The 14,204-nt window shown below is 39.3% G+C and overlaps 1 protein-coding gene across 13 annotated transcripts in view; it reads left to right on the top strand.

The window, feature by feature from the left end:
• MLIP (muscular LMNA-interacting protein) overlaps positions 1 to 14,204 on the top strand; it is a 301,030-nt gene that overhangs the window by 161,270 nt on the left and 125,556 nt on the right. For 11 of the 13 annotated variants that reach the window (XM_010848558.1, XM_010848555.1, XM_010848554.1 and 8 more), the window contains one exon: positions 8,907 to 10,463. The exons of 1 other annotated variant lie outside the window; for it this stretch is intronic. In XM_010848558.1, the coding sequence (XP_010846860.1) occupies positions 8,907 to 10,463 (1,557 nt within the window). The remainder of the gene's footprint in view (positions 1 to 8,906; positions 10,464 to 14,204) is intronic. One more of the 13 variants, XM_010848552.1, reaches the window with a different exon arrangement.

The following is a 14,204-nucleotide window of genomic DNA, read 5'->3' as shown; positions in this document are numbered from 1 at the left end:
TATTCTTGCCTTGAGAACCCCATGAACAGTATGAAAAGGCAAAAAGATATGACACTGAAACAGGAACTCCCCAGGTCAGTAGATGCCCAATATGCTACCGGAGGAGAGGGGAGAAATAACTCCAGCAAGAATGAAGAGACGGAGCCAACGTGGAAACAATGCCCGGTTGTGGATGTGACTGGTGATAGAAGTGAAGTCCGATGCTGTAAAGAGCAATATTGCATAAGAACCAGAAATGTTAGGTCCATGAATCAAGGTAAATTGGAAGTGATCAAACAGGAGATGGCAAGAGTGAATATCAACATTTTAGGTATCAGAGAACTAAAATGGACTGGATGGATGAATTTAATTCAGATGACCATTATATCTACTACTGCAGGCAAGAATCCCTTAGAAGAAATGGAGTAGCCCTCTTGGTCAACAAAAGAGCCTGAAATGCAGTACTTGGATACAATCTCAAAAACAGCAGAATGATCTGTGTTCATTTCCAAGGCAAACCATTCAATATCACAGTAATCCAAGTCTATGCCCTGACCAGTAACACTGAAGAAGCTGAAGTTGAACAGATCTATGAAGACCTACAAGACCTTCTAGAACTAACATCAAAAAACAAACAAACAAAAAAAGATGTCCTTTTCAACATAGGGGACTGGAATACAAAAGTAGGAAGTCAAGAGATACCTGGAGTAACAGGCAAGTTTGGCCTTGGAGCACAAAATGAAGCAGGGCAAAGGCTAACAGAGTTTTGCCAAGAGAATGCACTGGTCATAGCAAACACCTCTTCCAACAACACAAGATACGACTCTACACATGGACATCACCAGTCAATACCAAAATCTGATTGATTATATTCTTTGCAGCCAAAGATGGAAAAGCTCTATACAGTCAGCAAAAACAAGACTGGGAGCTGACTGTGGCTCAGATCATGAACTCCTTATTGCCAAATCCAGACTTAAATTGAAGAAAGTTCAGGTACGACCTAAATCAAATCCCCTATGATTATACAGTGGAAGTGAGAAATAGATTCAAGGGATTAGATCTGATAGAGTGCCTGAAGAGCTATGGATGGAGGTTCGTAACACTGTGATCAAGACCATCCCCAAGAGGAAGAAATGCAAAAAAGGCAAAACGGCTGTCTGAGGAGGCCTTGCAAATAGCTGAGAAAAGAAGAGAAATGAAAAGCAAAGGAGAAAATGAAAGATATATCCATCTGAGTGAAGAGTTCCAAAAATAGCAAGGAGAGATAAGAAAGTCTTCCTCGGTGATCAATGCAGAAAAATAGAGGAAAACAGTAGAATAGGAAAGACTAGAGATCTCTTCAAGAAAATTAGAGATAACAAGGAGACATTTCATGCAAAGATGGGCACAATAAAGGACAGAAATGGTATGGGCCGAACAGAAGCAGAAGATATTAAGAAGAGGTGGCAAGAATACACAGAAGAACTGTACAAAAAACATCTTTACGACCCAGATAATCACGATGGTGTGATCACTCACCTAGAGCCAGACATCCTGGAATGTGAAGTCAAGTGAGTCTTAGAAAGCATCACTATGATAAAGCTAGTGGAGGTGATGGAGCTCCAGTTGAGCTGTTTCAAATCCTAAAAGATGATGCTGTTAAAGTGCTGCACTCAATATGCGAACAAATTTGAAACACTCGGTAGTGGCCACAGGTCTGGAAAAGGTCAGTTTTCATTCCAATCTCAAAGAAAGGCAATGCTAAAGAATGTTCAAACTACCTCACAGTTGCACTCATGACACACGCTAGTGAAGTAATGCTCAAAATTCTCCAAGCGAGGCTTCAACAGTATTGAACTTAACTGAGAATTTCCAGATGTTCAAGCTGGATTTAGAAAAGACAGAGGAACCAGAGATCAAATTGACAACATCCGTTGCATCATCGAAAAGCAAGAGAGTTCCAGAAAAACATCTATTTCTGCTTTATTGACTATGCCAAAGCCTTTGACTGTGTGGATCACAACAAACTGGAAAATTCTTCAAGAGATGGGTATACCAGACAATCTTACCTGCCTCCTGAGAAATCTGTATGCAGGTCATGAAGCAACAGTTAGCACCAGATATGAAACAATGGAATGGTTCCAAATTGGGAAGAGTACATCAAGGCTATAAATTGTCACCCTGCTTATTTAACTTATATGCAGAGTACATCATGTGGATTGCCAGACTGGATGAAGCACAAGCTGGAATCAGAATTGCCAGGAGAAATACCAATAACCTCAGATATGCAGATGACACCACCCTTATGGAAGAAAGTGAAGAGTAACTACAGAGCCTCTTGATGAAAGTGAAAGAGCAGAGTGGAAAAGCTGGCTTAAAACTCAACCTTCAAAAAACTAAGATCATGGCATCTGGTCCCATCACTTCATGGCAAATAGATGGGGAAACAATGGAAACAGTGACAGACTATTTTTGGGGGCTCCAAAATCACTGCAGGTTGTGACTGCAGCCATGAAATTAAAAGACAATTGCTTCTTGAAAGAAAAGCTATGACCAAGCTAGACAGCATGTTACAAGGCAGAGACATTACTTTGCCAACAAATGTCCATCTAGTCAAAGTTATTGTTTTTCCAGTAGTCATGTATGGGTGTGAGAGTTGGGCCATAAAGAAAGCTGAGCGCTGAAGAGTTGATGCTTTTGAACTGTGGTGTTGGAGAAGACTCTTGAGAGTCCCTTGGACTGCAAGGAGATCCAACCAGTCCATCCTAAATGAAATAATTCCTGAATATTCTTTGGAAGGACTGATGCTGGAGCAGAAGTTCCAATACTTTGGCCACCTGATGCAAAGAACTGCCTCATTGGTAAAGACTCTGATGCTGAGAAATATTGAAGGCAGGCAGAGAAGGGGACTACAGAGGATGAGATGGTTGAATGGCATCACTGACTCGGTGGACGTGTATTTGAGCAAGCTGCAGGAGTTGGTGATGGACAGGGAATCCTGGCATGCTACAGTCCATGGGGTCGCAAAGAATGAGAGACGACTGAGCAAGTGAACTGAACTTAACTGAGCAGACCAAAAAGATGGCAAGCCACTGTTCCGAGGAACTGTCTTCCCCAAGTTAGTATTCAGTTTTTTTTTTTTTTTTTAAATCAATAGTAAAAAGGAAGGAAGTGTGGTTAGTTGTTGCAAACTTCTTAGTGTTGGAATCCTTTGTTCTTGCAGCTGTCCATATAGGTCAGGTCATGATGTTCCTATAGACTGCCAACAAAATAGATGTTATTCTCTGTTCCACAATGTTTTATCTCTTTAAGAATGGGAAATGTTATGCCTTTAAAATTAAGAGCCTTGAGAATGGGCTCTCCTGTATATTTCCCGCTATAGGCAATATAATGTAGCATAAGCAATGGAATACAAAGGGTAAAGTTAAAGAAACAGATGGCTCTATTGCAGTAGGTGATGCCTACTCAGGAGCATCTCCTGTTTGATTAAGTTAAAGTCACCTGATTAGGAACTTTAAATGCATCTGCAAAATCCTTTGCCAGGTTCGATTAGCTAGAAGCAAGTCACAGTTTCCATCTATAATGAAGAAGGGATTATGAAGGCAGTCGATGAGGGCTTCTGTGGGAAGTTACTTTAGGGTTTGTTGGCCACAAGAAATAAGGAAATCAACACAAAGATATAGATTCAGAAGTGACTCAGAATAAAGCTGTGTGGACCTGTGAATAGGGTGTTTATGGATGCCAACTTGGTGCATGTATGTGCACATGCTTCTATCGGTTAGTTTTTGCTGCTTAATGAACTGTGCCAAAATTGTGTTTTCAAACAGCAATCATTCATTTAGCTAAAAAATGTACAGATCAACAGTTGTCTGTGTTCAGCTGGGTGGTTCTACAGATCTGGGTCAGACTCAGGTGATCTTTACTGTGGTTCTTGATGTGCCTGCGGTTGGCTTCTGGGTCAGCTGCTGGCTGGTTAACTGAGATGTGGTCTTGTAGTTCTTCCAGTGAGGAACTGGGCTCATTTACATCAAGGTGATGCTGTCCACTCAGCAAGCCAGCAAGCACCAATCCACAAGTGCTTTTCAATTCAGTATGTCTTATATTACATTTGCTAATGACCCACTGGTCAAAACAGGTCATATGGCCAGTTGAGGTTAAAGGGTAAGTGAAGAAAAGGACTTTGCCTTTCTTATAAAAAGAGTAGAAAAATGTGGGTATTTTTACAGTCCACTACATGATAGTTATTACTTTTTAAAGATTGTAAGTATTCTGCTTTTAGGATGAGCAAATCAGTAAAAAAAAAAAAAAAAAGATGGATACATAGCTTATGGGGGGGCGGGGGACTGATGAAATGGGATCCTGGAGAAAACAAAAGCTGCTGGAATGCAGAGCAGACTGGGGAATTTGCATTTTAAAAAGGGAAGTCCATTATATTTCCATAGAATGAATGAAAGGGGAGAAAGAAAGTTCTAGAAAAATTTAATTTTCCTGGTAGTCTCAATTTTCCTTGGATAAAAATAACCTAGGTCAGGAAATGGCAACCCACTCCAGTGTTCTTGCCTGGAGAATCCCAGGGACGAGGGAGCCTGGTGGGCTGCTATCTATGGGGTCGCACAGAGTCGGACACGACTGAAGCGACTTAGCAGCAGCAGCAGGTCATCTATTGAATATAGTGAGGGTGGTGTTGGGAAAAGGGTTTGTGGAGAGTGTTAACTTTGTTGAAGGCTGTTGTTTAGAACAGGAGAGGAAGCTGGGGTCAAAATATAAGAGAGGGAAAAAAATCCCAAACAGTCCACACAAAAGGTGAGTGGTACACAGTCCTGCTGAGATTAACAGAGCTTACATTTATGTTGGTGCCCATCCACAGTGCCTTACCAGCACATGGGTGAACTAGAGACAGGGACCCCCTCTGCCTCGTTCAGGAAACGCCTTTCTCACTCTCAGTTGATACCCTTATGCAGGACAAACTCATAAATAAGTGCAGTGGCCCTGCCAATCAACAGGATTATATTAGATTTTTTAAAATAGTGGCTTTAGGTAAACTAGATCTAGGAGCATAAGGACAGTTGGTGGGACTGATTTAAGAATAACAACTTGCCAAGTGGATCGGCAAAAGAACAAAACAGAATGTTGACAGTGCTTGCAAAAGGTTGAGATTAAAAAAGTAATTTTAAAACCTAAAATGCAAACTAGCAGGGGTTGAGGGAGATGAGCCTGGGTCATAAGAGAAGGGCTCTGTTGTGAAGGAACAATCGGTTCATGGTAGGTATGGGGAGGTGTTGATGGCACTATGAATGTCCATCTGTGAGAAGAGGACAGAGCAGTAGGTATGTTGGGAGACCTAGCTGTTATGACGTAAGGACTGCATTTGAGGACACGGGAGAATCAGAAGTTCTGCCTTGTATGACTGTGTCAGTTGAGGGGAAAGAGTACAACTGTATATATGGACCAACCTGGTTCAAATCTTCGTCGCTATTCAGAACATCAGGCGGCAGCAGATCAGGCACTCTGGCTTGGAGTCTGATGTCTCAGAATCCATGGACACGCTGGGAAAAAACTGAATATACACAGAAGCAGTTAATTTTATTTGTTAATTTTTATTGAAGTATTGTTTATTTACAATGCTGTTAATTTCTACAGTACAACAAAATGATTAAATTATATACACACACACATATATATATATATATATATACTTTTGCAAATTCTTTTCCTTTGTGGTTTATCATAGGATACTGAATATAGTCCTCTGTGCTATATAGTTGGCTCTTGTTTATCCATCCTGCATGTAATGCTTTGTACCTGCTAACCCCAGTCTCCCACTCATCTCTCCCCCAAACCTTTCTCCCCTGGCAACCACAAGTCTATTTTCTGTCTCTGAGTCTGTTTCTATTTTGAAGTTAAGTACACTTGTGTCATATTTTAGATTCCACGTGTAAGTGATACCATATGGTATTGTCTTTCTTTTTCTGACTTACTTTGCTTAGTATGATAATCTCTAGTTGCATCCATGTTGCTGCAGATGGTGTTATTTCATTCTTTTTTATGGTTGAATAATATTCCATTTCACATATGTATCACGTCTTCTTTATCCATTCATCTGTTGAAGGACATTTAGGTTATTTCCATATGTTGGTTATTGTGAATAGTGTTGAGAAACAGTTAATTTTAGACTTACTAAAATGACAAGGCAGCTCTATTACAGAGATTGGTTGTTCAAATAACTGATAATCTCTATTATGCAGGATCCAAGGGTGGATTTAGGATAAGGATCTTCCACCTGATGACAGCAGAACATTGCAAGCATCCTCTGTTATGGGGATTATTGTGAATGTATTCAGAGCTCAGGATAGTTTTTCTAGGAGAAAGCTTTGGAAATGATTTGGAAGGAAGCATATGGTGAGGGGGTTTCAAGGAATCAGAAGAGAGCTGGGGATGAGAGAACACGGTCAGCAGTGTTTTTAGAGAAGTTTCTGAAGCAAAGGCATCAACAAAGGTCAGGTTAGAAGATAAATGGAGGAGAGGACAGAGAACAGGCTTGAGAGAGAAGGAATTAGAGTACATCAGTAACAAACCTAGAGAACAGAACAGAGGGTATTAATGGGAGACGATGAAGGGGTTGAAATAATTTGCAGGCATCTTAGAGAAGTGTATTATCCCCTGTAAGGGGTTTACAGGTGAGAGGCAAAATAAAAGGCCTATTCTGAGTAAGTTGACTAAATTTTGACAGGTATCCATCCTTTCTTTCTGCATAAAATTATTCATGTCTTTATACCCTCTTTTTTTTTTTAACTTATTAATAAGAGGAACTCAAGAAATGAATCTTTTTCATTTACATGTTACAAAAGGCATTCTCCTCTCCTGGGAATTTTATAAGAATATGGTACCACATTTTTATTTTAGTATAAATTAGGATAATATAAAATTCAAAAAATATATTGCAAATGCTTATTAGTACATTGATTAGAAAAATATAATAAAAACATTCTTAGACTCTTCAGAATCTTTCTCTTTAAACTTTTCTTAGTTCTTCAGTAATCAAGTTTTAGAATTACTTATATTAGGTAAGACAGGACTTCATGCAATAGAATGTTTGGTAATTAATTAGAAGCCATGGTCTTGAGGAAGTTGGAGAGAAGAGTCTTTTCTTCTGATGAGACCCTCAAAATCACAGTCCTGTGATTTTAACAGGATAATCAGGATGAATTAGTGAGTTTGTTATATAAAGTGAAGTTATTTGGAAACATGGCTGAAAAGGTAATGGGATTTTTGTGGCTGTGATTAATTAAAAAAATTTTTATACCAGAAGCTATGGCATAACATAAAAAGAGACTCTACATAGTCTTGAAATTTCTTCATTCCTTCTGTGAGAAGAGATCAATCATTGGAAACAGAGAACTTTCACTTACAACTAATCTTATAAGTTGGTTTTACAAACACTGGATAAGCAGAATTGTTTCTAAGTAGAACTTATGTGAGGAGGTTGTTAAACTTTCTATCTCAATTTTATTGAATTTTGCTTAATTTTCAATTATCCCTGATTTTCAGATATTCTGGGTTACATGCCAAAATATTCAAAAATTAGTTATGTGGCAAGAATTCTGTGTTGCAAATTTACAAACAAATTTACATATGAAAAGAAAGGAATATTTTGGGTACATTAATTCAGAAACATAAGTTTTGGATGAGTTGTTTGCATTTATCAGTTTTAAATATTTTTAGGACTCAAAGCTCTGATGTGAAAATCTTTGCATTCATTCTGATGGGCATCTTTTTAACATGTTAAAAAGCAAAATCAAGAAATATCTTTTACTGAGTTTATAAATGAAGCTCTTGCTAAGTTAATTATTATGGTTGTAAGCTTATCTGATATATACTAAATATATATAATATTATATATTATAACATATATAACTTAATAAATATTTATTAATATTTTTGATAACAGATATGTTCTAAATTCTTTGGTACAAATATTTTCCTTTCCCTTATGGACTGAGAGACTCCATTCAATAATTTTGGAAGGAAACTGCTCTTTAAAAGATTTGGCTTTAGAATCATTTATAATTTCAGTACTTGTTTTAAAATACTGGATAATTAAAAAAAATAGCACAAGAATATAGATCCCCAGTTATTTTATGGGCTCTCCCTAACCACTTTTGGACATGATTTCTTTATTTTCTTTTTATTTGATGTGGATTGGTGAATTGCATTGTTTCAGGCAGATTGCATTTATAAAGTACTATGCTTATCTATTCATTCCTTCCAGCATAACTCACATCATTTGTTAACTGTTCATTCTGACAAGTAATTAGGGAAAATATTTTTCATAAGCTAAAACTCCATTCCTATTTCACCCTTGGCTTTCATTCTCAATTTATCATTGTATGTTGATGTTGGGTGCTGTATCTTTTGAATTTTGGCCATTATTTTCAGGTTTACAATGTGTAGGAAAAGTCTAAGTTTTTAGAATTTTAAACAAAGTGTGTTAAACTTTTGAAATATTGTAATCATTTTTATCATATTATGGTTTATAGTCTTACAATGGAAGAAAAGCTATTTCCTTTTCCAAAGTGCATTTTGAAATTTATATTAATGATGATTTAAATCTTTTCAAATCACCCAATTCCAAAAGAAGATAGCTCTTTTAGATTTTGTCAATGAATTATTTTCCAAAGGGAGACATGCAAATACAATTTTATATTGATGTGTATTCTGGGGAATAAATGAGATCTAGTGTCTAAGAGTTCACCATTTATTTATATTTTATTTCAAATTCAAAGAAACGCCTCATTAGCAAAATGAGTTTCTTCCATTTGAGGGGAGGTTTAAGGGCTTCCTTTTGTGTAAACGAATAGGACTGTTTGCATAAACGCACGAGTGACAAGAATCCTTTGACAGTTTCACAAATGATGTCCTATGACCCTGTCTATTTCTCTTTCCTCTAGTTAACTTCTCCCACTGCCTCTGAGCAGCTTGCCCGTAAACCACCTGCTTTCTCCTTTGTTTCTCCAACTAATCAGAAAACACCACCTGCCCCAGGCGACCTCGCCAGCGCCTCTGTCCTGGAGGAGTTCCACTCGAGGAGGCTGGATGCCCGCGGGGCCCTGGTGGAAGAAACAACCACGTACTTTCAAACTTCCGCTCACTCTGCACCTTTTTTTGCACCGAAGGGCACGTCCTCGACGTCACAGGTCCCCCAACCCGCTCAGTTATCAGGGTCTCCTTCATCCAGTCCAAGCACAGCACAGCAAAACCCGGGGCAGACTTCTGAAGTCCTCAAGAAGACGGTCACCTCGAACGTCCTTAGTCCCAAAGAGAGTCCGAGAGCCTCTTCTCCTTCACCAGCCTCCGGTGCTCCTCTGAAGTCGAGTGCAGCCTCCTACATCCCCGTGCGCATCGTCACGCACTCGCTCTCGCCGAGTCCCAGAGCTTTCCCCTCCCCTTTCCACGGCTCCTCCTCCACGGTCTGTAGCCAAGCGTCCTCCAGCGGGAGCCTCTCGAGGTCAGGGGTGAAACCCCCGGTGCCCTCCAGGCTTTCCGTCCTCACCGCCATCCTGAAGTCCAGCCCTTCTCACCAAAGGCCCCTCTCCCCGGCCTCCTGTCCCACCTTCTCTCTCAACTCCCTGGCTTCCTCCACGCTCACGCTTGATCAAAAAGTCAAACAAACCCCATCCACACCTAAGAAATCCCTCTCAAGTTGCTCCCTGCGATCAGGGTCTCCAGAGCAAAGGGAAAACCCGGTTTCTGACCTCAGCCAGCCATCCTTCCCCTTTCCTTCTCCCACCAAAGCTGCAGCCTCTCCCCAGGCATCGGCCCTTTCTCCCCCAAAACAGGGCGGTAGCAGCTTCGCTTCTGTGATTGTAGAGAAAATGCCATCCCCGACTCTGAAGAGCAGCCCAGTGACTTCCCAGCTGCAAACTGGTACCTCCAGCTCTGTGGGTCTGCCTCCCGTCCCTCCAAGCTTTTCTCCTCTGTCTTCGAAAGGCAGACAGGATGCTGACCCCAGAGGCCCTGGAAAGCCCAGGGATATCTGCTCACATGCCTCTACATCACCTTCCTCCACATCGTCTTCTGTGTCTCCTCCCACTAACCCAAGGGCCATGCTCTCCTCACCAGAGAGACGCTACCATCCGTCCCCAGCTCTTTCAAACCTGATAAACCGATCTAAGAGCGCACAAGCGACGGTCTCTAGCCAAGGGCAGGCTCCGTCTACTGCACCCCCAGCCCCCGTCTCCAGCTCCAGCTCTGCCTCTCTTCCCTGTCTGGGGTCCTCTGCTCTCCCCCTGGCTAATCCTCCCACAAAAACACACCAGCTCAGTCCCTCCGCACTGCACCCAAATCTTTCCCTGCCTTCAAGACTTGGGAAATCCGAAAGCTCTATATCTGACCACAGATCATCTGTCTCAGCTCCGTCACCTCCCTTCTGTCTAACAAGAACCAAGGAGCTGAGTTCACCTTGTGCATTGTCCATGTCAGCAGGCCCTGAGAATAAGAAACCCAAGGTATTTCTTTTGCACGTTGCATGGTGCATGCTTCTTTTGAAAATAGAAGAATTTTTTTCCAGGGGAAAATCAATAATTATGATATTCATTCTGCTCCTACAAGGAGGTAGTGCAAGAGGATGTAAGACTTGGTGTATTTGAATGTGTGGATGAACTATAATCTGTTTAAAATTGTGCATGTTTCTGAAAACCTCTTTGATTTTGCAAATCCTCTTATGGTAACTTTTTATATCTATGGCCTTAAGGGCATTTTTTTCCCGGGCATAATGAGTTATATTATTGATCCCACAGACGGAATTTAGAGCAGTTAGATGAGATTTGGGAATATGATACATTTATGATTTATTTAATAACATGAACCGTATTATCTACCAAGATATCCTGTACTGATAGAATAGTAGATAGGATTAGTGTAAAATGGAATTTTATATGTCAAGCCCCAAATGATTGTGAAATCAATTTGAAAACTTTCTATTTCTTTTGCTGGCATTTATTATTATTAATTTTTTCCCCTTCTACAATGTTGATTTCTTTATTGTTTTCCATAAACCTCAAGCTAAATCAATATGTATTTAGTTATATATTAATATGTATATGGCAAAATAGAATAGAAATTTCCTTTGTATGTGAAAATTATTTGCTTTATTCTAAACACTAAATTGGAGAAGGCAATGGCACCCCACTCCAGTGCTCTTGCCTGGAAAATCCCATGGATGGAGGAGCCTGGTAGGCTGCAGTCCATGGGGTCGCTAATAGTCGGACACGACTGAGTGACTTCACTTTCACTTTTCACTTTCATGCATTGGAGAAGGAAATGGCAACCCACTCCAGTGTTCTTGCCTGGAGAATCCCAGGGATGGGGGAGCCTGGTGGGCTGCCATCTCTGGAGTCACACAGAGTCGGACACGACTGAAGTGACTTAGCATAGCAAACACTAAATACATAGTGATTATAAAATACAGAAAGAGTGGACAGGCTGGGTATAGGGAAATAGAATTAAGAGAGGAGAAATATTGACTTTTAAATCCTCCGACATAACCTGTTGAACAAGGATGTGGATCAGCATCTATTTTAATATGAGAAGGGAAACATTTGAAGGAGTTACCCATAGCATTCATGGTTCATTTGTTCTGGAAGAAGGCACCTCTGCCCTAGAATGGCACCTCTACCAGCTTCCCAGCTGTTCCCATGTAACTTAGGATGTGGAGTTTATCTGTGGTTAGATAGAAAGCTTAGAATCCAGTCATTATTATACATGTGAAATAAAATTATGAAAGTGCCTGTGTTTAGAAAGGGATTGGGATTTTCAGTTCAGTGTGTTGAAATAACACCATTAGAGCATCCAGGTTGATTCCATGGAGATTGTGTTCAATTCTATCTCTGTTGGGGTGGTGAACTAATCATGGAAAAGATCAAAGAGCCACATGATCTTATATTAACAAGATCTTAACCTATTAAGGTTACAATATGATTCACCTTAAAAAGCATGCATGAGGCATCTACTGTATGCCCACCGCTATACTAGCTTTTTAGAGGATGTGTGTTTTATTTTTAAGGAAGAGATAATCCTTTGTCTTAAAAAACAAATTTTATGTAGCAGAAAAGCATACATGTATATGAGTTTCCCAGGTGGCATTAGTGGTAAAGAACCCTCCTGCCAATGCAGGAAACAGACGAGGGTTATATCCCTGGGTCAGAAGACCCCCGGAGAAGGAAATGACAACCCACTCCAGTATTCTTGCCTGGAGAATTCCATGGACAGAGGAGCCTGGTAGGGTACAGTCCATAGGATCACAAAGGGCTGGACACAACTGAAGCGACTTAGCATGCATGCAAGCATACATATATATACATAATGTGGAGAAGCTGTAGAGATTTAGTAAATTTACAGTAAACCTAGAAAACAAGGACAAGGCAATATTAACAGTATAATACAGATTATGTATAAAATTATAAAAGTTCACTGAATTCAGAGAATATTATTATGGGATATGGTTAGTGAGGTACATTGTCATAAATGTTGGAAGATTTATGTTCCAATGTTTAGGATTTAGCTTAATGAAGAGGAAAGCAGTTGGCATTTCAGAAATGTTAAACAACCTGACCAAATATACAGAAGATGGTCCCAGATGAATGTATGTGGACACATAAGAATACTGGTCTTATCATCAACTAGTGATAATACCAATGATAATTACAGAAACAGAGATCAAATATTCTCTGTGAATCATGAACCATCACAGTAGTTACACAAAGCAGTTAAAATTTAATTAGAAGAGACTATGTCTGTTATTTTTGTTATGACTGTGTAAGATTGGCCGTATTATTTTCTCCATTCTCTGTACTAAGAAACTGTTGTTCAATGAATAGCTTGCTCAGGTAATGTTTCTTATGCTGACTGAGATGACATTTATATTAATTGAAGTCTACGGAATCTTGAAGCCATTTTTTTAAAAACTGAGATTTATTGCAACAAAGCAGTAACTCATATACATTATAATTTTAGCCTGATTTATTAATTCTTAGGAAGGAAATCATCATTATGAGATGATGATTAGAATGATCAATTGATATAATATTTGGATCATTTTAAAATATATTTTTCCAGATTATGAAGTCCTTCTATTTTAAAAAGCAAATGAGATGGAAAAAATCTTTTACCCTAATTCTAAATTTGAAAAAGTGGTTTATTTGAAGTAAATGAGCTGGTGGTTATTTTTTCAATACATATATGTTATTATGGAATTCACTTGTGATGTATTAAAAAAAAAAACCTGGTGATTTAAACATTACCTTTTCCTGAATTTATTGACAATGATCTCTTATACCACACTGCATTATACTTAAATTATTCTTTACCTTTGTGAAAAGTAGTTTTACTCCACTGGCTTCTTTAGAGAGTTTCTGTTAATGGCACCCCACTCCAGTACTTTTGCCTGGAAAATCCCATGGACGGAGGAGCCTGGTAGGCTGCAGTCCATGGGGTCCCTAGGAGTCAGACAGAACTGAGCGACTTCACTTTCACTTTTCACTTTCATGCATTGGAGAAGGAAATGGCAACCCACTCCAGTGTTCTTGCCTGGAGAATCCCAGGGATGGCGGAGCCTGGTGGGCTGCCATCTCTGGGGTCGCACAGAGTCGGACACGACTGAAGTGACTTAGCAGCTGCTTTGTTTATGTTTTGCCCTGTTTTTGAAGAGTTGGAAGAGGATGAGCCTGAAGGGAGTTCTGATAAAATCTTTTTGTCCTAAAATCAAGTTTTTCGATGACCTTTTCCTCCACAGCTCACTTACTACTCCCAGTATTGAAGAATTCTTGGCATTTGCTTTATTTATTCCTGTTTAGTTTCTTTATTTCCAAGTTCATATAATTCAAGCTTATAGAAATGCATGATAAAATTTGATGAACTGTATTAAAATATGAAGAGTGGTTATAATTTATCCATTTTTATCTGTTTCTTTGAACAGAAAAATGTTTCATATAATGGATAAAATTTATAATAACTTCTGATAAATTAGTTTCTCTTGAATAATACTCTTCTTTATCATATTTATTTCCTCCTTTTTTTTTTTTCTTATTTCTCTCGTAAAGTAAATACCGCCGTGTGTGTGTGTGGTGGTGTGTGTGTGTGTGTGTATGTGTATATATATATATATATATATATATATATATATATCAGAGAAGGCAATGGCACCCCACTCCAGTACTCTTGCCTGGAAAATCCCATGGACAGAGAAGCCT

The sequence above is a fragment of the Bison bison genome, unplaced genomic scaffold, assembly GCF_000754665.1.
Source record: "Bison bison bison isolate TAMUID 2011002044 unplaced genomic scaffold, Bison_UMD1.0 scf7180017864270, whole genome shotgun sequence".
In the NCBI taxonomy this organism is placed as follows: Eukaryota; Metazoa; Chordata; class Mammalia; order Artiodactyla; family Bovidae; genus Bison; species Bison bison.
This window is presented reverse-complemented; position numbering and strand designations above follow the sequence as displayed.